The sequence below is a fragment of the Macrosteles quadrilineatus genome, unplaced genomic scaffold (assembly GCF_028750875.1).
Source record: "Macrosteles quadrilineatus isolate MER2022 unplaced genomic scaffold, UCM_ALF_1.0 Scaffold_7__1_contigs__length_78375512, whole genome shotgun sequence".
Classification (NCBI taxonomy): domain Eukaryota; kingdom Metazoa; phylum Arthropoda; class Insecta; order Hemiptera; family Cicadellidae; genus Macrosteles; species Macrosteles quadrilineatus.
Genome location: NW_026542600.1, coordinates 64,154,762 through 64,177,649, shown reverse-complemented (window position 1 = coordinate 64,177,649; position 22,888 = coordinate 64,154,762). Strand labels below are relative to the sequence as shown.

At 33.9% G+C, this 22,888-nt stretch overlaps 1 protein-coding gene across 1 annotated transcript in view; it reads left to right on the top strand.

Moving 5' to 3' along the window:
* The first annotated feature begins 1,592 nt into the window (after positions 1–1,592).
* LOC128998070 (jmjC domain-containing histone demethylation protein 1) overlaps positions 1,593–22,888 on the top strand; it is a 54,904-nt gene continuing 33,608 nt past the window's right edge. The window contains exon 1 of the mRNA XM_054424047.1: positions 1,593–1,737. Within this exon, the coding sequence (XP_054280022.1) occupies positions 1,693–1,737 (45 nt within the window). The 5' untranslated portion in view covers positions 1,593–1,692. The remainder of the gene's footprint in view (positions 1,738–22,888) is intronic.

Here is a 22,888-nt window from a genome sequence, read left to right as displayed (position 1 = left end):
ATTATATACTCTATAAAAAAAACACTACGGTTGGCTTACATAACTATGATCTGGTTCACGTGTCCCAGACCACCCGGCCGGTTTCTATAGCTCCAATATGAAAGCAAGTAGAAACCTAATTGCAACTGGAACCCCTTATTTTGACCCCAAGGAATCCAGCTAAATTATTTTTAAACCCAAAAAGCACCACAAAGGGCATATTTTGGGGGGTGGGGGTGGTTTTGGGGAAATTTTCAAATGTAAAGGGGGGTCGTGTTATACCTAATTTTAAAGGTCCTGAGTATTTTAGTTGAAAATTTTTTAAATAATTTTCATCCCTATTTACAGGGGTTTCAAAAACATACAGAAAATATACATTTGAACTACTTTTTACTGCATAGAGGTGGAATTTCTTGAGAGATTCAAATTTTGATAAAACTTTAATTGATAAATGAGATTTAAAAACACTCTGGTTTCGACCCTTTTCCAATTTTTGTATTTAAAGGTTTTTGGTATCTTTATTTGTTAAAGAGCTGTAGTGAAATTAGTGTATTTTAATGTTTTATGAAATGGTATTTAAAGTGTTTGCTGTTGTAAATGTACACGTCTAGGTCTCAATTAAAACTAATTATGTCTAAAAAAATATAAAATACTACCCAGATGGTTAATCTTCGAAGAATAATAAAGGAAAGAACACAATTGCAAATATTCTTAGTTATTTTACAATTCCATAGCTCTAATAGTGTTTCTAGAAGTTATTAGGCTTTGACGTTTTAAAACATTGTTTTTCCTTCAGAATTTTTACTCTTAAAACATGGAAATGCCCAATTTTTACTATACCCTTCGTGTAGAGCTAAAAGAAAAAAACAAATTTTCTACATTGAAGCCTCGGTGTACAAAACTGAGATAATGAAGAAAAATGCCTTTATATTTAAAATTCCTAAATTATTATCAAGGAGGAAAAGAAGAAGTGATTTATTAGGGTACGTTGATGTCATTGGTACGTTTTTTGAAGAGGTAATTATGACACGAGACACGAGTATAATACCTAAAACATAATTTCTACTTCCCCACCATGTTAAAGTTATCACAAACCAGTTACTCACAACATTTATTAATATATTTTTAACATACGAGTTTTCCAACATCAATCACCTTTTGGAGATGTAATTTTCCGATTTATAAAAATGTTAAAAGGATGTAATTTCCACCAATGCTTTGAACCTGTAATGTGCGAGTGCGATGTTATCCCGAAGAATTTATACGGCTTCATTTGCATAACAATTTCAATTACCGGCTTTGTGTTGCTGAGACGGGTATTATTCGTTTAGAACTGACTTTTAAATCTGGAAGTTCAATGTATCTAGAAAGTCTCGATATTTTGCTGATCGTCAAACTAAAAAATAGCGATTGCTGTAATAAAATACGAGACCACAAGATCACCTCGATGCAATAAATCGATCGATCGCATCGCACCACCGGAATAGGGACCGATTTCAGTTCGATAATCGGCTCGTTGCTCTAGCTTTGCAGCGCTGCTAGCAGCGGTGGTGTTTCTCGGAACTAAAGTTCTAAATCGAGTCGGCTAGCCACCAGCACTCGGCCGTCAGCCGCCAGAGGGTCCACTATCCCGACCCGGGTGTGTCTCTTATTGCCTCGTTTCGATCGGATTCTTTATCGTAAATATTTACGTAAAGTTTTGTGCTGTCCAGGATGTCTGGGGATAACGAATCGGAAAGGGTCCACAGGAGACAACTGGTGAGTGTATTTTATTTCATGTATCTGTCCGATTTCTATTAGATAATGGACGTGTTAGAAACGTCGAATTTTCCGACGCGGTCGCCATGGCTGTGTCGACGTAGCGTAGCGGTGCGGTTCAGACGGACTGGGTGATGGCTATGTGTGAGTGTGAGTTGCACAGACGTGTTTGTGTGTGCGTGTGTGGTGGTGAGTAGTTAGATGTGGTGTAGAGTACTGTCTGCTACCTCGGTCCAGTCGATACTGCTCACTGCTCACACTACCCACTACTCACCACTACCACTACACTACCCACTGCCTGTGCCGCACTCTGACCCAATAACAACTTGTCAACTTTTTAATCCTTGTAATCGCTGTTGCATCCGTCGTTTTCTTTTCTCACTCTAGATAGCGTATTGCAACGATGACCTAGCATAACGGAATTATTCTACACAATTCAGACTACAGATTGCCAATTACATTTAAGCTAATAGGCACGAGTGATTTAATTATATCGTCGATTTGGAAAAAAATAATATGTCTGATCGTTGCATAGAGTCATACGTAGTTTTGATAAATCTTTTAAAAATAATATTTCTTTAGGTCTAAGTTATGTATAATAAATTATTCACCACCCGATCATTATTACGAAGCTACACTGTTGGACAATTTGAATGTAGCCTATCTAATTATTCGTTACGAAATTTTATTAGAAAATAAAGAGAAGATGCACTAATAGTCATGAATGTAGGTAAATTAATGGGTAGCATTCCCCTTAAATGGAATGTTGACATTTTCGGTCTCAATTAACATGTTAAGGATTTTCTCAGAAATATGATATTGAATTTAAAGAGATGAAGTATTATTTTTGTACTGTATAGTTTCTCGTAATATTGTTGGAGGGATATAAACGAATCCACTTAAGGTACTTATTTTATACCAACCCACCTAAATCGCAGGTCTAATTTGTCATCAAAATCCTTCAAGCACTTTTTCCAGGATAGGCTATCAATTTAAAACCGAAAACCAATTACAAGTTTCTCAAAAAACCTCTTTTTTATTTTATTTTAACCTTTACCAAAACTTATAATTAGAGATTACGGTAAACTAATAGTTTTATATTTTCACTTCAAACTCTATAAAAAAAAAACATGTTTGACCACTTTCTTCCTAAATTAAAACCTCCTTTTTCACTAGTGCATCCCCTTTAAGTAGGCCTAGTCAAATAGTATAAATTTTACAATGTAAATACACATGTTAACTTTATGTGCACATAATATGACAACTTAAATTTAAGCATCTCAAGCAATGACTCAATGAAAATGATGTTTATTTATTGTTACAGTCTTTACAAATTCAGAGAAAATTCTCGTTGCTTGTCTCTTTTAAATTCTAGATACTGTAGTCGGGCCACTAGATCACGGCTTAAATCACTCAAATAAAACCATTGGCGTTTCGCGAGATTAGAACCAGGACCTCCAATAGTAGCCCCGCCCGCCTGCCTTGCCTGAATTGGGGGTTAGATCCGAAGGGAATTCAATGTATGCCTACTTGATTCACTATGTCATATGTATTCATTGTTATAATTCCAATCAAAAGAGTAAGTTTTTCCGTAAACAGATCCTGCTTTATGTCGACAGATTGATTGTTTTTAATCTCGACATACGGGAGCCGAATTTATTGTAATGCTGTTTTACTGATTCTAACAACAAATTATTTAATTTGACTATGATCGATAAAGTTTCATAATTAAAATAATCCAGTTTACCATTTTCATTGCGCGTTTAAATATTTTCTCACCGTTCCTCGGAAGTATAGGAAATGAATGTGTGCTGTATGATCGTGCGTGGAATACGTAAGAATGTGTGCTTGTGTAACCTTGCTATTTAGGCTAATGATCATAAGTTTATGTGAAAGTTTATGGTTATGGTTGCAGATTAAGTATCGGTACTGTATATAAGTCCACATATAAGCACCTTCTAAATATCTTATAAAATTTGAACGATCAATTTAGGTTGACAAACAAAATTGCTATTTACGTAAATAACAGCGTTTGTAGAAACTTATACGAAAGTGCGATAGTAAATATTTAAAACAAAAATTGTCTGCATTTTGAAATATTATAAGTTTAAATAAATTTAAAAATTATGGCAGAATATTTAACCCCCCCCCCCACCCGACCGAACCACCGGCCAGTCTAGGTATTATATGATGATGTCATCGGTTCGTTTGACTCATTGCTACGGTAAATATACAGAAGCTGTAGCAGTGGGGGTATAAAATAAATAAACAGCAGGTGATCCTACGAGTTTGTTGGGGCATGGACCGTTGCCACACTACCATCTACTACCATAGATTAAAAGAAGTAGGCACTCCTTTTATCTATGCTACTAAATGTAATCGTAGATAGTCTTGAGTTGAGGAACTACAGTATGTAGTGAATGTTCGAATCGACACAAGAAATTCATCGAAAATGCAAACTTTGTACAGTAAATGCATAGTAGTGTGTTGTCGACCCATACCCTAATTATGGCTTAAATAAACAATAAAACGGTGTATTTGTTTCTAAATGTTTATATCGTTATCACACTAAAGAGGATCTATACAGACTCTCTGGAAATATGTGTATTTGTTCTTGATGTCAAAACAATAAGAAAACATATAAACGTGGCTCTAAAATGCCTGGTTTTCTGTATGCCTATATGTGATTTGTACAAATGCATCTACAATTTTAATCCTTTTCGTACCTTTGATTGACTTCGAACACAGTAGGTGATGACATACAGGACGAATATCTTCACAAATCATCAATGAACCCATACAAAATGGCAGCTATTTAAACATTGTTTTCTTAAATATAAAAATTACAACTGATTTCACAAACAAACAAAACCCTAAAGAACGTATTATTTTAGAAAATGTTGTGACTAATCTAACGATGAATAAATCGTAATACAGTACTCTCTTCGTAAATAACAGATATTCCAATATTTGTGAAACTATACAGTGTACATGGCCCAAATCAAGTTACCAGCGCAACAATAGTAACAAATCAAAACATAAAATCCATACACACGATCCCACGAAAATTGCCATATTTTAGTTGTTTATGGATCGATTTTACCAATCCAAGCACCATTAGATTAGTCTTAAAATTTCTTTAAAAAATTGTCTTTATTTTTTTGTGAAACCACTCATCTTAAGATATTTAGGATAGACAAATTTAAATTGCCGCCATTTTAGATTCCAAGCAATTATAAATTTGAAATGTGTTTAAATATCGGTCATAATTGTCACCACTCGTGTTCTAAGTTCGAAGTCAATCGCTTAAAGGCCTCAGAAGCTATGGATATGTTTGTAATAATCATATATACCGTACACAGACGGACAGAACCCCGACATTTAGACCCATGTTTATATGATGTGTTGTTTTGCAATAAAAAAGACAATTTCACGAACTCCTTCCAGGGAGTTTGTATAAACCCTGTATAGTGATATTGATATATTTTTAAGATATACAAATTGACATAGAGTTTGTATAGCCTACACACTCTATACAGGGTGTCCAAAAATTCCCCCTTTTAATAGTTGCCATTTTGGACTAGGTGGTCCGTTTGAGTTCGGGTTTGTGGCATTGTATTCTACTAATAAAGATCTTTTATTTGATGCTTACATTTATGATGTTCTTCTGGCTCCTAGCGGGCCGTCCCCTGAGGAAGTAGGCGGACCACCGAATATCTGATTATATAGATTTGTGTGTAGTAACTTTGTGCAAATATTTGTTGCTCTAATTTTAATATTTCAAAAAAAATTTAACCGACCCGGGACTTTTTGGACACCATGTATAATGGATTATCTGTGGGTAAAGCCAAGCTGCTTCCCATTGACAGCTTAGATGCATTAAAACAAACAATTCCTAACGATATCATTGTAATAGCTTTTGATCTAGATTGTAATAACAACTATAATTTAAAACGCCAAATCTTACTGTTCAGATGAGGAGAAGTAAGTTATTTTTTGGTTAAACGGTAAAGTTTTTGTGTCCAGTAAACAAAACAAGAACGATATTTGAGGTTAGTGCATTGACCAGAACTGATTTTCCAAAGCTATTTCGAGGAAGCAGAAAAATACGACAATGTTAACATTGTCTCACTCTAATTACTTTGTCTCACTCCAGATTTGCAATGTGAAATAGTGAGCGCGTTGCATGCAAAGTCGTATGCGCGCGAAATACGTTGGCAGCACTGGCTGTAAATCAGCTGGTCAGCTGTTGTACTGTTGTATCATTAAATGACATATTAAAAGCTCATTTCTGTGTAAAAATATGTTACGTTTCTTTACCAATTTATTTGTTTTATGGTAAATGTAGAAAAAAATATAATGTGCAACTGGAGTGCAAAGTGCACTCGTCTCACTCGATAAACCATTCCTCACTTTGCTCACTAGTTGCACAAATAACTATTATTTGCTGGAAGAATGGGCAGACAAAGTTTAAAATAAAGTACTACTGAAAAATCACACTGAACGTGGGCGAGATGTTAATAAAGTAGTTGGGGTTCGAAATCTGTGCTGTATTTTAGTTTCGATAGAATGCTTAGATAATTTACGCTGTAGAAAAGGGGCCACCTTGTTCATACCCCTATTTGTTTTGGGGGTTTGAACATTGACGAGTGTCATCCCTAACAGTGTTTTGTGGTAATTGTTCACACATAGTCAGGTGTATAATGTGTTTTATGGCTCCAGGCTTATTTCACATTTAGGTTTTATTTTTTATGCAACAATTGAACACGTTCATACTCCAATTGACTTGTAATTACCCAATAAACCCAGTAATAAAACTAGTAGGTGTGATTGTGTCTATGGATTTTACTACATTTTTTATAAGTTCATTTTACGAATTAAAGATAAAATAATCAAAGAGATGAAAGATAAAAATCATTTTATTTTGCTGCTTTACAAGTTCATATGAAACATTTAGGGCATTTGATATCTTGATGAGATTTTTCTTTTTTAAGTGAATCTAGAAATCAGATTGTAAACGAATTTTCAAGATTGTGTTGTACTGTACAAAAAAACTATTTTACTTTATCAAAGTAAATAAATCTGTTTACTCTATAGAGTTATCCGAATTAAAACCGGAACAGCTTACAAACAGTACATTTCTACGCGAAAATAAGATCATTAGAGTTTCTAGTGGGCAGGTTAGTTAGAGTTTAAATAATGTGTGGTTTGAAATAGTACACTTTATCCGTCGAGAAAATAAAGTATATTCTAGATTTTACAAGGCGGAAGGTTCTATTCTACATTGGTCATTACAGTTTAGTGTGGCCATATTTAATATGAGTATTAATCATCCACGTTAGAAGGATGTAGTGGTTTTGCGGGTATACAGGGTGTTTCCGAATTGTCTGGACATATTTTGTGGACTTGTTCACTGGGCTAAGACAAACATAAAACACCATATAAGTATGGGTATAAAGTGCCTAGATTTCTGTCTGTCGTTATGTTTGTGATTTGTATAAATTATTTTATATCTTGGGCATTTTTCAAGATAGAGATTTGAAATTTGGTATGAATGTGTAGTTCTGAAAGTAAAAAGAGCTGTGAAAATTTCGTTCCAATATCTCAATCCGTTTCAATATGGCGGCCATTTAAAATCTTTAGTGCCAAATTTCATGAAAACCGTAAATATTAATACAATCTTTTACCTAACCGAAAAGATAGGGAATTTTAGTACAAATCAAATGAGGCCTTGTTTGTTAAAATCGGATGAAAAATAAATGAGTGATCAGTTTTTTCTACATTCCGTTACGCAATTTAATAGGACTACCATGCTTGAACCACACTAAAATATAACGTTTTTTGTGTAAAAATAAGGCAAAGTTAGTCGGGGAACCCTTAATTTTGCCTTATTTTTACACAAAAAACGTTATATTTCAGTGATTTTTTTGTCCGATCTTTTTTATCTTGGTATCGTTTGATAGGGAATTAAAAATGCAAAAAATAAGTATTCTGACATTTTTTCATAGAATTAGCCGTTTTTGAGTCATTTAAGTTAGAAAAATTCAAATGAAAGCCATTTTGAAATTTACAATCGGAACAACTTTATTATTTTTTATATTATTGGTCTTGTGTATGTTAACATGGTTACCAAATTTCATAAACATCGATTGAAAAACATCCCAGATAAAATATTTTTGTATAAAAACAAAATGGCGGGTAGCTGGGTAAATATGCGTTTTCGGACATACCTTCACGTAAACTTTTTTCTTCCTTTTAGTATGAGGATTCATTTCCCAAAGTCCTGAAACGTTTTTTATGGACACCCTGTACTTACACCAACTTTACATGGTCCAAGGTCCGTGGTTCGCAGTTATCAATATTTAATTATCGCACTAACATTAGCTGTTGAACAAGTTGCAAGTCAACAATTTGTAGTGCAGTGATTGCAGAGGTGTAGACGAATGTCTAATATTAGAATTGGAGATGAAGATGTCTCTAGTCCCGCTCTACTTTATTGAGAAGGACTTGACCAACTGTCAGAGGGCATGACGGCCTCTAAGTAATTTCCACCATATCAGTAGAAGCAGTAAAACGTTTTAAATTTTGTCAATACTTATCTCTTTATTTGTTGCAACTTTAAGTAGCGAAATTAATTTTAATAGAAATTTTAATAATCTCCACAGCCTGTAATCTCCGGAAATTAATTCCTTTCAAAGCCAATTAAAAATAAATATTTTATATTAATAATAAATTAATCAGATGTGACTTTTTTAAATAGTATATTGCGATAATCAAAATCTAAAATACAGCCATTAACGCGTAAGAATACAAAAATATAAAATATAATTCATTGAGTTTAGAACATATCCGTATGTATATAGACATATGGAATACACTAACGGATATGTTCTAAACTCAATTAATAATATTTTATTTTACAGATTAATTAGTTATTGACTATCGCACTAGACTACAAAAATAAAGTCAAACATCAATTTTAGGCCTACGTTATGTATTAACTTAATTTAGTATTTATATCAATATATAATTTATACTTTAAGTGTTTTTTGACAATGAAACTTTTAGAAATACGCTCCTATGCTATGATAATAGGCCTAGTATGAACGTTTTATAACACAGTAAAATTAAAAACAGTGTTTTGATTTTCTAATGCAATAAAAATTTAATAGTTCAATAAAGGCGTTGTTCTAAAAAACTGTGTAGTAAACATATTACATTATAAAATACCCCCGCCGCAGCAAACCTGCAGACTAAGCGAATTTCCATTTGACTGATTGGATTTACACTGAAATGTCTACTTAAAAATATAACATTTATTCTCTATTTAAATAGAATTAGTTTAACTAGTACTTAGGTTTGCTGCATCAGGGAGAGTAAAACTGTTTTTTTTTTTGTAAAACGTTAATAGTTAGTAAGAAATAAAAACATTTTCCAAATTTGATCAAAATATGTTCATAAACAAGCAAACTACAACAATTTACTTATTCTCCATAAGAATAACATGGGAATTTTAAATTTACAATTTTTTGGAAATTTCTTCGTAACCATTAGGCGCATAATAACGCTTCAATATACTAAATTATTTGTTTTTTTAAGCTCTACAATATGGTTTGGAAAGAAATTGCTAAATTTTATGTTTTCTGGGTCAAAAATGGGAAAAACCTATTTTTACCCCATAAAACCCCCCGTAAACCCCCGTTCCCATGGTCCGATCATGCTGGATCGCGAACTCGTTCGAATAAACGTAGGTTTACACGTTTGTACCAAATTTCATCAAAATCGGATCATTTTTGCTCGAGTTATCGTGCTAACGGACACATATATATATATATATATAAATATATAAATATATATATATATATATATATATGAATTTGAACGGATGGTGTTTTTGGCCTCTAGGGACCTCAAAATGAAAAAAAAAATTGGTCCCGCATCCAGGTCTTACCATGAGCACTACGGTAATAGCTTATTCCCTATATGGGAAATTCGCTAAAAATATGCAGCAAGCTCTGTAACACTTAGTGTCATTTAACACTTGCATGTTAAAACAGCTGTTGGTCTTTTGTGATCGCTGCTTATTGACAGGGTTTTAATCCGTCAGAGATAGGTATAACAAGTTCAATAAAACATATTTTACTATAAATAAATACAATTAGTACACGTAGTGCTCGATTAATCATGATGAGCACAAATACGACAAAAACAACTTTCTTGCTCTTATCTTGACACTCGACCGCTATCTTATCTCAGACTAACTCATTCTACGAGTTGTTGGCGGAGAACAATCTCAGACGCAGATGTGCATTGATTTGTTGCTTTACGGCTTAACTATTGTTACTGTACAATGTTTCGCTCCTTCCCACGACATCGTAATACACAAGTCTGTAACTGATTTGTTGCTTTACGGCTTAACTATTGTTACTGTACAATGTTTCACTCCTTCCCACGACATTGTAATACACAAGTATGTAACTGATTTGTTGCTTTACGGCTTAACTATTGTTACTGTACAATGTTTCACTCCTTCCCACGACATTGTAATACACATGTCTGTAACTGATTTGTTGCTTTACGGCTTAACTATTGTTACTGTACAATGTTTCACTCCTTCCCACGACATTGTAATACACAAGTCTGTAACTGATTTGTTGCTTTACGGCTTAACTATTGTTACTGTCCAATGTTTCACTTCTTCCCACGGCATTGTAATACACAAATCTGTAATCGATTTGTTGCTTTACGGCTTAACTATTGTTACTGTACAATATTTCACTCCTTCCCACGACATTGTAATACACAAGTTTGTAACTGATTTGTTGCTTTACGGCTTAACTATTGTTACTGTACAATGTTTCACTCCTTCCCACGACATTGTAATACAAAAGTCTGTAACTGATTTGTTGCTTTACGGCTTAACTATTGTTACTGTCCAATCATTCACTCCTTCCATCGACATTGTAATACACAAGTCTGTAACTGATTTGTTGCTTTACGGCTTGTTACTGTACAATGTTGCACTCCTTCCCACGACATTGTAATAAACAAGTCTGTAACTGATTTGTTGCTTTACGGCTTAAACTATTGTTACTGTACAATGTTGCACTCCTTCCCACGACATTGTAATACACAAGTCTGTAACTGATTTGTTACTTTACGGCTTAACTATTGTTACTGTACAATGTTGCACTCCTTCCCACGACATTGTAATACACAAGTCTGTAACTGATTTGTTACTTTACGGCTTAACTATTGTTACTGTACAATGTTTCACTCCTTCCCACGACATTGTAATAAACAAGTCTGTAACTGATTTGTTGCTTTACGGCTTAACTATTGTTACTGTACAATGTTGCACTCCTTCCCACGACATTGTAATAAACAAGTCTGTAACTAATTTGTTGCTTTACGGCTTAAACTATTGTTACTGTACAATGTTTCACTCCTTCCCACGACATTGTAATACACAAGTCTGTAACTGATTTGTTGCTTTACGGCTTAACTATTGTTACTGTACAATGTTTCACTCCTTCCCACGACATTGTAATAAACAAGTCTGTAACTGATTTGTTGCTTTACGGCTTAACTATTGTTACTGTACAAGGTTTCACTCCTTCCCTCGACATTGTAATACACAAGTCTGTAACTGATTTGTTGCTTTACGGCTTAACTATTGTTACTGTACTATGTTTCGCTCCTTCCCACGACATCGTAATACACAAGTCTGTAACTGATTTGTTGCTTTACGGCTTAACTATTGTTACTGTACAATGTTTCACTCCTTCCCACGACATTGTAATACACAAGTATGTAACTGATTTGTTGCTTTACGGCTTAACTATTGTTACTGTACAATGTTTCACTCCTTCCCACGACATTGTAATACACATGTCTGTAACTGATTTGTTGCTTTACGGCTTAACTATTGTTACTGTACAATGTTTCACTCCTTCCCACGACATTGTAATACACAAGTCTGTAACTGATTTGTTGCTTTACGGCTTAACTATTGTTACTGTCCAATGTTTCACTTCTTCCCACGGCATTGTAATACACAAATCTGTAATCGATTTGTTGCTTTACGGCTTAACTATTGTTACTGTACAATATTTCACTCCTTCCCACGACATTGTAATACACAAGTTTGTAACTGATTTGTTGCTTTACGGCTTAACTATTGTTACTGTACAATGTTTCACTCCTTCCCACGACATTGTAATACAAAAGTCTGTAACTGATTTGTTGCTTTACGGCTTAACTATTGTTACTGTCCAATCATTCACTCCTTCCATCGACATTGTAATACACAAGTCTGTAACTGATTTGTTGCTTTACGGCTTAACTATTGTTACTGTACAATGTTGCACTCCTTCCCACGACATTGTAATAAACAAGTCTGTAACTGATTTGTTGCTTTACGGCTTAAACTATTGTTACTGTACAATGTTGCACTCCTTCCCACGACATTGTAATACACAAGTCTGTAACTGATTTGTTACTTTACGGCTTAACTATTGTTACTGTACAATGTTGCACTCCTTCCCACGACATTGTAATACACAAGTCTGTAACTGATTTGTTATTTTACGGCTTAACTATTGTTACTGTACAATGTTTCACTCCTTCCCACGACATTGTAATAAACAAGTCTGTAACTGATTTGTTGCTTTACGGCTTAACTATTGTTACTGTACAATGTTGCACTCCTTCCCACGACATTGTAATAAACAAGTCTGTAACTAATTTGTTGCTTTACGGCTTAAACTATTGTTACTGTACAATGTTTCACTCCTTCCCACGACATTGTAATACACAAGTCTGTAACTGATTTGTTGCTTTACGGCTTAACTATTGTTACTGTACAATGTTTCACTCCTTCCCACGACATTGTAATAAACAAGTCTGTAACTGATTTGTTGCTTTACGGCTTAACTATTGTTACTGTACAAGGTTTCACTCCTTCCCTCGACATTGTAATACACAAGTCTGTAACTGATTTGTTGCTTTACGGCTTAACTATTGTTACTGTACTATGTTTCACCTCTTCCCACAACATTGTAATACACAAGTCTGTAACTGATTTATTACTTTACGGCTTAACTATTGTTACTGTACAATGTTTCACTCCTTCCATCGACATTGTAATACACAAGTCTGTAACTGATTTGTTGCTTTACGGCTTAACTATTGCTACTGTACAATGGTTCATTCCTTCCCTCGACATTGTAATACACAAGTCTGTAATTGATTTGTTGCTTTACGGCTTAACTATTGTTAATGTACAATGTTTCACTCCTTCCCACGACATTGTAATAAACAAGTCTGTAACTGATTTGTTGCTTTACGGCTTAACTATTGTTACTGTACAATGTTTCACTCCTTCCCTCGACATTGTAATACAAAAGTTTGTATGATTTGTTAATGCCTTCCACAATGCAATTATATACTTACATTTGTGTTAAGTGTCAAAACGAGTGCCATTACAAAAGCTCATTTGGTTATTAGATTTGTATCGCTATTGGTTCAAAATGCTCCAATGATCGTTGGACTTACGGCATCGAACCAAGAATTAACTTATTTCTGATTTATTGAAAATAATATGTATTTAAAGAAAGAATATTGTAGACCAAATATCTTTCTGGCTACCAATTTTGAAATTTTCTAGAGAGACTACCGACTTATTTTTATTCACTTTCCTACCTAATTATTCCTAATGTTATTAATTACATAATGTTTCTCACAAATAGTTATCGAGAATGATAAAGTTTCAAGCCAAACAAAGTTTCAGCTGTTACAGTAAGCCTTGACCACACATTAACTTATTACACTTCACCTAAAATGTTTAAGATACTAGCGTTGGAACTATGATTTAGCAGATAAGATGAGTCTTCTGGTTAAGAATTTTTTAGTAATATTGAGTTTTACAGTGTAATTTCACACGTTTATTGAGGAAATTATATCGGCTTTCGATATGGGTTTGTTTTTCTATTTGGGCAAACTGTTGGTCCCATCCTTAATTTGACCACCTCATAAAATCGAGGAAGAGCCAGCCAGATGTTTCGTTGGAACTGATTATTTAAGCAAAATAAAAATGACTTCATTTCAATTATTTTCTAATAATTTCAAATTGTTGTGATTTTTACAAAATTATATGTTTATTTTGTAATGTATCATTTCTTATTATTTCGTTTTGTTCAAATATGTGAAACATCTAGTGTCTTTAAATAAAACATGTTTTTTTTCCAAAAAAAATATATATTCGGATGCAGTTGGAGAGACTTGAAATCAAATCCATCGATTCTTTAGAGGTTCAAGCTATGAGAATACTGTAAATAATATATATACACCCCCGCCACAGCAAACATGCAGACTAAGCGAATTTCCATTTTGTCTGATTGGACTTTTACTACAAATATTGCCTTCACCTGTTACCACCTTTAATATTTATTCCTTATTTAAATAATATTACTTTAAAAGAGTAATTAGGTTTGCTGTGACAAGGAAGGTAATGTGCTTTTTAGTGACATCTTAATAACTTTGTATGAAATAAATGAATTTGCCAATTTGATCGAAATATACCTACAAAACGAGCACCTACAGCAGCAATATACAACTACAACAGTTTACTAATTCTCCACAAGAAAATCATATGCATTTAAATTCACAATTTATTTTTGAAAATTCTCCGTAACTATTAAGCGTACATCAATGCTTTAATGAGCTGTGGGTTTTAAGCGCTACAAAATGGTTAAGAAAGAAATTGCAACATTTTATGTTTTGAGGGTCAAAATGGGAAACCCCATTTTTGCCTCATAGAACCTCCCCCCTAAAAATGCAGGTTCGTGAACTCGTTCGAATAAACGAAAAAGTAAATAGGTACTGGGTTTAGGTCTTACCATAAGACCTACGAAATAAATTATTTCCTATATGGGGAATTCGCTAAAAGTGAATGTCAATGTTGCTGTTGCGGTAGATACCTTCTGCTTTTCAAGGTCAATCAACTATGCAAATCTCACCCAATATTTAACATGTAAATACAACAACAATCGTATGTGTTTCAAACAGCTAAACGTGTGTGGAATGAGTAGTACTTGTTTGTTTGTAAATGGATAGGATAAAGCTGTATGAATGAACAGTACAGACGAACTTAACTTGCTATTGCAGACCTGTATCGGATATTTTTTTAAGAGATTGGCGGCCTCTTATAACCCAACACCCAACCACCACGGATACTATAGCCACAGAAGATATACAGGGTGTCCCGTAAGTAAACAGCCAAACTCCGGGAAATGGTTCTATGGTTCAAAATAAACATAAAATCAAGAATACATTTTTTTTCCAAAATCGCTTTGTTAACCAGAATCGCCATTTTGTTTTTTTTCACATTTTAACATTTTATCTTTAAAGTTTTTCAACCGATCATTATGAAACTTGGTATGTATGTTAAAGTAATAGAGACACATGCTAGAAAAAAATTCATCTTGATTCATCATACAATTTCAAAATGGCGGCAATTTTAACTTAAATTACTAAAAATGGCTGATTTTACGAAAAAAATGTCAAGAACACTTTTATTTGGCATGTTTATTAATTCCCTATCAAACGACACCAAGTTAAAAATATCGAGTAAGAAATAGCTGAAATATTAAGATTTTTTGTTGTAAAATGGGGTAGAATAAGGCAGAAGCTAGTCAGGTTTGCCCCATTTTACAACTACAAATCGTAATATTTCAGCTATTTCTTATTAAATTTTTTTTGAACTTGGTATCGTTTGATAGGGAATTGAAAGTTCTAAATAAAAGTGTTCTTGAAATTTTTTCATAAAATCAGCCGTTTTTGGTAATTTTAGTTTAAAAATTAAAATTTCCGCCATTTTTAAATTTTATTATGAATTAAGATGATTTTTTTCTAACATTGGTCTTTTCTATTTTAACCTACATTCCAAGTTTTATAAAGATCGGTTGAAAAAATAAAAAAATAAAAATGTTTATGTAACAAATACAAAATGGCGGATATCTGGTGGTTAACGAAGCATTTTTGAAAAAAAAATGTTATTCTTAATTTTATCTTTGTTTTGACCCATAGAACCATTTCCCGTAATTTGGCTGTTTACTTACGGGACACCCTGTATATAGTTCTCTTGTTCGTGTCATAGTTCTATAGTTCAATAAAAACATATAATTTTTTAGGTAGATTACAATTGAACATTAACCTGTAAATATAATCCAACATGGTTCAATTACAGGCAATGAAACATACTCAAAGTTTATACAGAAATATTGCAAGATAATTTCAGTTATTAATCTAAACCAGTATACAACAAAATATTGGTCTACAATGTATACTACAATGGTGTATAAACTGTGGTAATACAGCTGCATGTGCATGATGCGGGGGACAAGCTACAGTGTAGTGTAGAGCGCGGGGCTTCGATCCCATGTGTCCTGGGTTCAAATCCCGCCATGCACCAATGGTTGTTGCTTTGTGGTGATGCTGCGATCCGCGTCCCTCTAGGCCTAGCCCGTACAAGCCTAGCGTCCTGGGATGTGAAGGGGGGACAAAATAATGTTCAAAATGTATACCGTAATAATTAATGTAAATCAAAATACAAATGTGTCATAATTGTAGTAAATATAGTGTGATTAGACGGAACGTTTCGCAGCGTTGGTGTTCTGGTGGCTGGTGTACCGGTGTAGAGGTTAAACTGCGACTGCGACGCTCTTATCTCTGAGTGTACGTGTGTATGTCGATGTCGACGACACACACACACACGCACACAATAATATACATTGGGCACACACTTATACTGCACGATATGTTACATACAGGCAGTGTGTGTCTAAACACAAAGACTGAATTTTACATCTCGGTAGGGTTTTTTTTCACTCAAAAATTATGCTGTAAATCGTCGAAGGAATATTGTAGAAAATTTAAACAAAGCGTAAATTGAAGTAAACAGGTACAGCGACATTTGAGCTCCCTTTTCAAACGCGTTCGCAAATAAAATTTTGCCCAAAATTGGTACAAATCGCGGTTAATTTATTTTGCAATTTTTAATGTGAAGCTTTATTGGGTTTTGAGTATTACTCAATGTTAACACTCATGACGAACTAACTGAGAACACATTTAAATACCCCCACCGCAGAAAACCTGCAGACCAAGCGAATTTCCATATGCCTGATTTGATTTTCAATTAAACCCATTTAAATAACATTAGGTTTAACGAGTACCTAGGTTTGCTGCTACAGTGCCGCTAATAAAGTGTATTTTTAGCGATGAAATAAATAAACTTGCCAAGTTTGATCAAAATATATCCATAAACAAGCAAACTACAACAGTTTACAATATTCTCCAAAATAATAACATGGGAATTTTAAATTTTTATTTTTATTTTTTATTTAATCCGTAACCAATAGTTGTAAAAAAACACTTTAAATACACACAACACACACACACACACACACACACACACAACACACAACACAACACTTTTAATAGGCTTGGGTAAATTGTTGTTTTTTTAATCTCTTTAAAATGGTTTAGAGAAAATTAGGGATATTCTTTGTTTTGAGGGTTAAAAATGAGAAAACCTAATTTTTATCCCATAAAACGCTGTTTCCATGGTCCGATCACGCTGGTTCGCGAACGCATTCTAAACAGTCCTACACCTTCAAGGCAAATTTCATCAAAATTGGTAAAATTAGGCCTACTCAAATTATCGCGTTCATGAACATATTATTTATATATAATATTTTGAACGGGTGGTATTTTTGGTCTCTATAGCAGGGTGTCCACATTCTGGAAAGTCAGGTATAGTCATGGAAAGTCATGGAAAAAAATTATGGTCATTGAAAGTCATGGGAATAGGCAAAAAGTCATGGAAATCCCCAATGATGGATGGATTTCAGGGGACCTTTCAATGCTCTAGTCTGCCGTAACCGCGACTATTGTAGCATTTTTCCGAATTTTTCACAAATGTACGACAATTTCAATTTATACAGTTGTCTTAGTTTATGGGGTTTGAGTTTGTATTAGTCCATTGTTGTACCTATTGTACTCCATTGTTATCTGTTAATACATATTACAATATTTTCTGTGAAATAACTTGTCTAGGCAGTACTATCATTGAATATATACTATTCGTGTGTGTACGGTATATTATAATTTTTGAGTTAAGTTCGTGAGTCATGGAAATCAATGGTTAATGGTCATGGATAGTCATGGAAAGTCAGGGAAATCGATGACAAAATTTCTGTGGACACCCTGTATAGACATCAAAATGAGAAAAAATCGGTCCCGGGCCCAGTAGCGAGCCACCTACGTACTAGCTAGCTACTGTACTTCCCTATAGGGAAATTCGCTAGAATCAATCATTGAGTGGATTGTGATCCTGGGTCTTCACTGTGTTTATGGATATTCGTTTATATATTTGGTGGTCATAAGAAATGCACTTTGAGAATTTCTTACTGTGTACACTCATAATGAATAAAATAATTAAAAAAATCTAAGTAATTCGATTTATTTTGCAACTTGTCATTTTTAGTAGGAAGAGTTTTTATCGTGTTTTAGAAATAAGCAGGAAGTAAAGTATACGTCATTTGATTTCTAAATAGTCAATTCCAGCTGTGAGTGTGATGATGGACGTGTTGGATTGTGTTGACGACGTAGGTGTGAAGTGCTGCGCTAGTGCAGTGTGCCGAATGCCGCTGCCGCAGCGCCGGGCCACCGACTATTGACTGGAGTATGCGCGATCACGGTGCGCTTGCGCGTCGAGCGATCAAGGTGCGCTGCTACAGTGCTACAGTGTGCGGGAACATGGCCGACTGTCAAGTCGTCACCTCACCTCACAAACCTCTCTCGCCTCGAAACGTAACCCAATTATTACAAGTACTGCGAGACACTGTTGACCGACAAAACAAGCTTATGTTGGTATCCCTGTTTTGTTTACTTTGCCGATCAGCTGATATGCTTTGTTGCATCGTTATCTATGGGGTTTCGTGTTATTGGGTATTTATTGCTAATAAGACTCAACATGGTGTTTTCACAAGCTAACAAAGTATATTGTAGGTCTACGTTTTCTTTTTTTTAAGTAGGCCTACTATGGATCAGGTTTCCATTAATTTTGTACATTTCAATAATAGTTGATTTACCATTTGGTACTAGAATCCCAAATGGAATGTTAATTTCAAACCTTTCTTGGCATAAAGCCATTGATTTTTTTTAACGTATTATGCTAACTCTGAGCTTGGTAAAACACCATGTTTAGTCTTATTCACAAATAATTTAATTATAACACTAAACCTCCATAACTAAACAACAATGCATACCAGCTGATTGCCAACGAAGTAAAGGAAAAGGGATGGCAACATATAAGCTTGTTTTGTCGTAAACAGTGTCTCGTTACAGTACTTTGGGATGCTTAAAAACCACCCTGTATTAAAAATTACGGGTAATTTGTGCAGTATCGCATTTCCTTAGATATAAACTCGGATACGTGTAAATTGTGAATAACTTATAGTTAACATAATCGCATCTTAACAAATTGCTTAAAGTTAAGTTAAATATTTAAATCTAAGTTAATTATTTAAAGAACAAAATGAGTGCGTTGCTATGTAATAGTGGTTAGCGTCTCGGCTATCGGTGTGAGTGGGACAGGTTCAAAACCAGCTAAATAAATAGATAAATTAAATAAAAATTTGAACTAATAATGTTTATGGCCTTTGGGAACATTACAATGTACAAGTAAATGCGGTAGTCACCACTCCACAAACTGCGCTAACTACGATAATAGCTTCTTCGCAATCGGGGAAACTCACTAATACAATAGGTACACAGTGAAATATCTTTGAGCCTTTTTATCAAGGTTTAAAACGTGCTGGGATCTTCTTCAAAAGACTAAATTTAATTATATCAGAACGCTTGTTGAAAACAATCGGAATAATGTTTGGTAGCTTTTACCAAACTTTTACCTTATGTTTAACCCTGAAAATATTGTGTTAAAGAAAATCATGCGTTTCGAGTATCTTAAAAGTTTGAACTTATAAGACACACGATGAAAAATGCGCATAGTGAAATTCACTGCGTGAAAATATAAATTGATGTGACAAGCGTAGGCCTACCAGAGCAATGACAAGTTTCAAGTCCAATATTTAAAAAAATATTACTTTTGAATACTTTCTCTGTTTTAATTTCACATTATAAAGTAATGATTTTCTTCTGGTTATCTGTTACTATGTTATTCTTTCTAGTACATTAAGAATAGTGTCGAATATTGAAAAAAGACGATTAAAGAAGAATTCTATACTAGAACTAATGAATGACATATTTGTTCAATTACAACAATACAAAAAAATATGTTTGGAGCTGTATATAGTATTTATGGTTTGGCGTGAAATCATTTGTGAAAATGGGTTCAAATAGCACATTTACGCGTTTTTATGATTACCATTAAATCGTGTTTCTGTGTTTTATATACCACTTTCCTGGTAGATTACTGGTAGAATTATGACAATTAATTCTAGTCTCAAAGAATTGGTCAATTTGAATTAATATGAATTAAAAAAATCAAGAGTCAATACAATTACTGTCAGGGATGGTTTAGAAAATCGAGTTTAGAGCTCTACAGAAAAGTAACCAAACTACAATACAGTAGCCTACTTGGAAAAAACAAAAGTTTTGTTGTTTTATTCTATGTATTTCTGTGAAAACAAATATTTTTACCTCGTTTATAAACATTTTTATGACAGTCGTAAGGTAAAAAAACCTTTGTTTTTAGAGTTTAAAACCAATTCACGACTTTGAAAATTCGCACATTGTCAGAACCTCGTAAAACCTTAATACAATACAGACACATATAATGAATTAAATTGTAAATTTTCAGGATTTTTCCAAAAGTTGGTGTTTTAATTATGTAAATTAATAAAAATAAATACAAAACTGTAAACGCTACAAAAAATTTAAAACGCTCGTTTCGAAGGTAGTTTTCGGTAATTGGAATATTTATAATGCTCAATCATGTTGTTACGCATAGTAATGTTATTTTTCTCTCTAATGGCCTAGATCATCGTGTTAGCAGCTTTACGGTGTACAGTACAGTAGTAATATTTATTTTTCTTTTAAGTAATTTAGTGAAGCGATTATCATTGTCAAACGTTTTAGCTGGAAATTAGGAAGACGCAAAAATTACTTGAAAACTATCCCTTATCAGTATATTCAGTTTATTTCTTTATGCTCTTAGTCTTATCATAGATAAAAGGGCTTTTAATCTATGGTCTTATCAGTTTATTAATATTTTTGGGTTAATTTGAAATTTTCCATAGTATTCTTTAGTAGTAAAATACGTAGATATTTTCAAACGTCCGCAGGGGCGGATCCAGGACTTTGTTGAGGGGGGGGGGTGCTCATAAATTTTTACATATTGCGTGAACGAAATTTTGCCATAGGTTATAGTAAGCCTTCTTTCTTTCTTTTTTTCTTCAGTTTCTTTCTTTGAGTTTATCAACGAAATTGTGTAAACTTTATAGGGTTCATAACAAAACCCATACTGGTACTTGTAAAAACCCTGAATTGGTAAACAAGTTTACGTTTATTGGTTGTTATGCAATCATTTCGCCGCGATCACGGGGGACGTGAAGATTTTACGGCGATTACAAAACACAATGATATTTTTGCAAATCGCAACCGTGTAGGTGTTCAGGGTTTTTTGGATAGCAGGAAACTATAACGAGTCTTGGTGTTCACAGGGATGTTCAAGATATTTCCGAAATCGCGGTAGACGATAATAATGTATCGGTGTTTACGGGAGATGCTCTCAAATCGACCACAATCGTGGGATACGATTATGATGTCTTCGATATAGCCGGGTCTTTTACAGTTCCCCGCGATCGCGGAAGATGATGTCGAAGACAATTTTTAGGTTCGGTGTAGATCCTACTGATTTATGTAAAGGGAAATTGATTGATTATAATTTGTTCCATTTATGCTTAACCTATTTAAACTCTCAAACAAGTAAACCGATCTATTACAAAACCATTACTTAGCCTGTAGTATTTAAACCAAAGAATAAAGCGTAGATTATATAATTTCCCCTAAAAAGAAATCGAGAAAAAGCATTAGTCAACAATCTCAAACCTCACTAATACGAAACCATTTACTATAAATATTGGGTTATATTTAAATCAATTATAAACACACTCAAAAAGAGCTTCAAAATCTGCAATTGGATAAAAAGATAAGGCCTAAATACGTACGATTTAACATAAATGCCACAACCATTGATTATACAACTAAACTGTAATCTTAAGACAAGTTATGGAATAAAGCTTACGGCCACACCGAGTTCAATCTAGTTTACATGACTGGAGTGGATCTAACAACACTCACAAATTCTGAAATAGACAAAAATGTTCTTTATTCAGTCGAATGTGACTGCTTCCTCAAAACAAAAGCTATTTAAGTGGAATAAACTTGCAGGGTTCAGTAAGTTACGAAAGAAAATACATAAATTTGTCAATTTCTGGCAGTTAAGTAATTATTTGGTAAGAGTGTAGGCCAGGCCCAACATTGTTACATGTTAAGACCTACCCGATAGTTAAACATTTTTTATGTCCAAGGGGGGGGGGTACGCCCCCTGCGCCCCCTACCTGGCTGGATCCGCCACTGATGTTTTGCGGTTGTCCATACCTCAGTAATTAAGACATTCCATTGATAGCATATCTCTGATTCCGTATTCGAAATATTTCAAAACTATTTATGTAATTGATAACTTTAGTTTTGCAATAGAATGCCTAAATAGTGGACTGTTTTTAAATGGTTTGAATTTTTTTTGTTTGACAGGCATTTTTCTAAAAATTCATTATTCAAAACACTCAATACTTTCGGTGCGTAAAATATTTATAAAAACTTTACTTACTCTAATCAAGATCTGATAGTGACGTCAATCACGCATAATTATCCTACCAGAGGAGCTGTAATTGTAGGTTTGCAGGTCCCAAAGTTATCAAATCTTCTAGTTTTACAAATTCATTTTATATTGAGATTTTTTTGTATATAATCATACCATCAGAGATTAGATACATATAGGTATTTTTACAGTGGACAAACGTGTAGTAAACGTGTAGCTGTTGAAGATTGGGCTCGATCAGTCTGA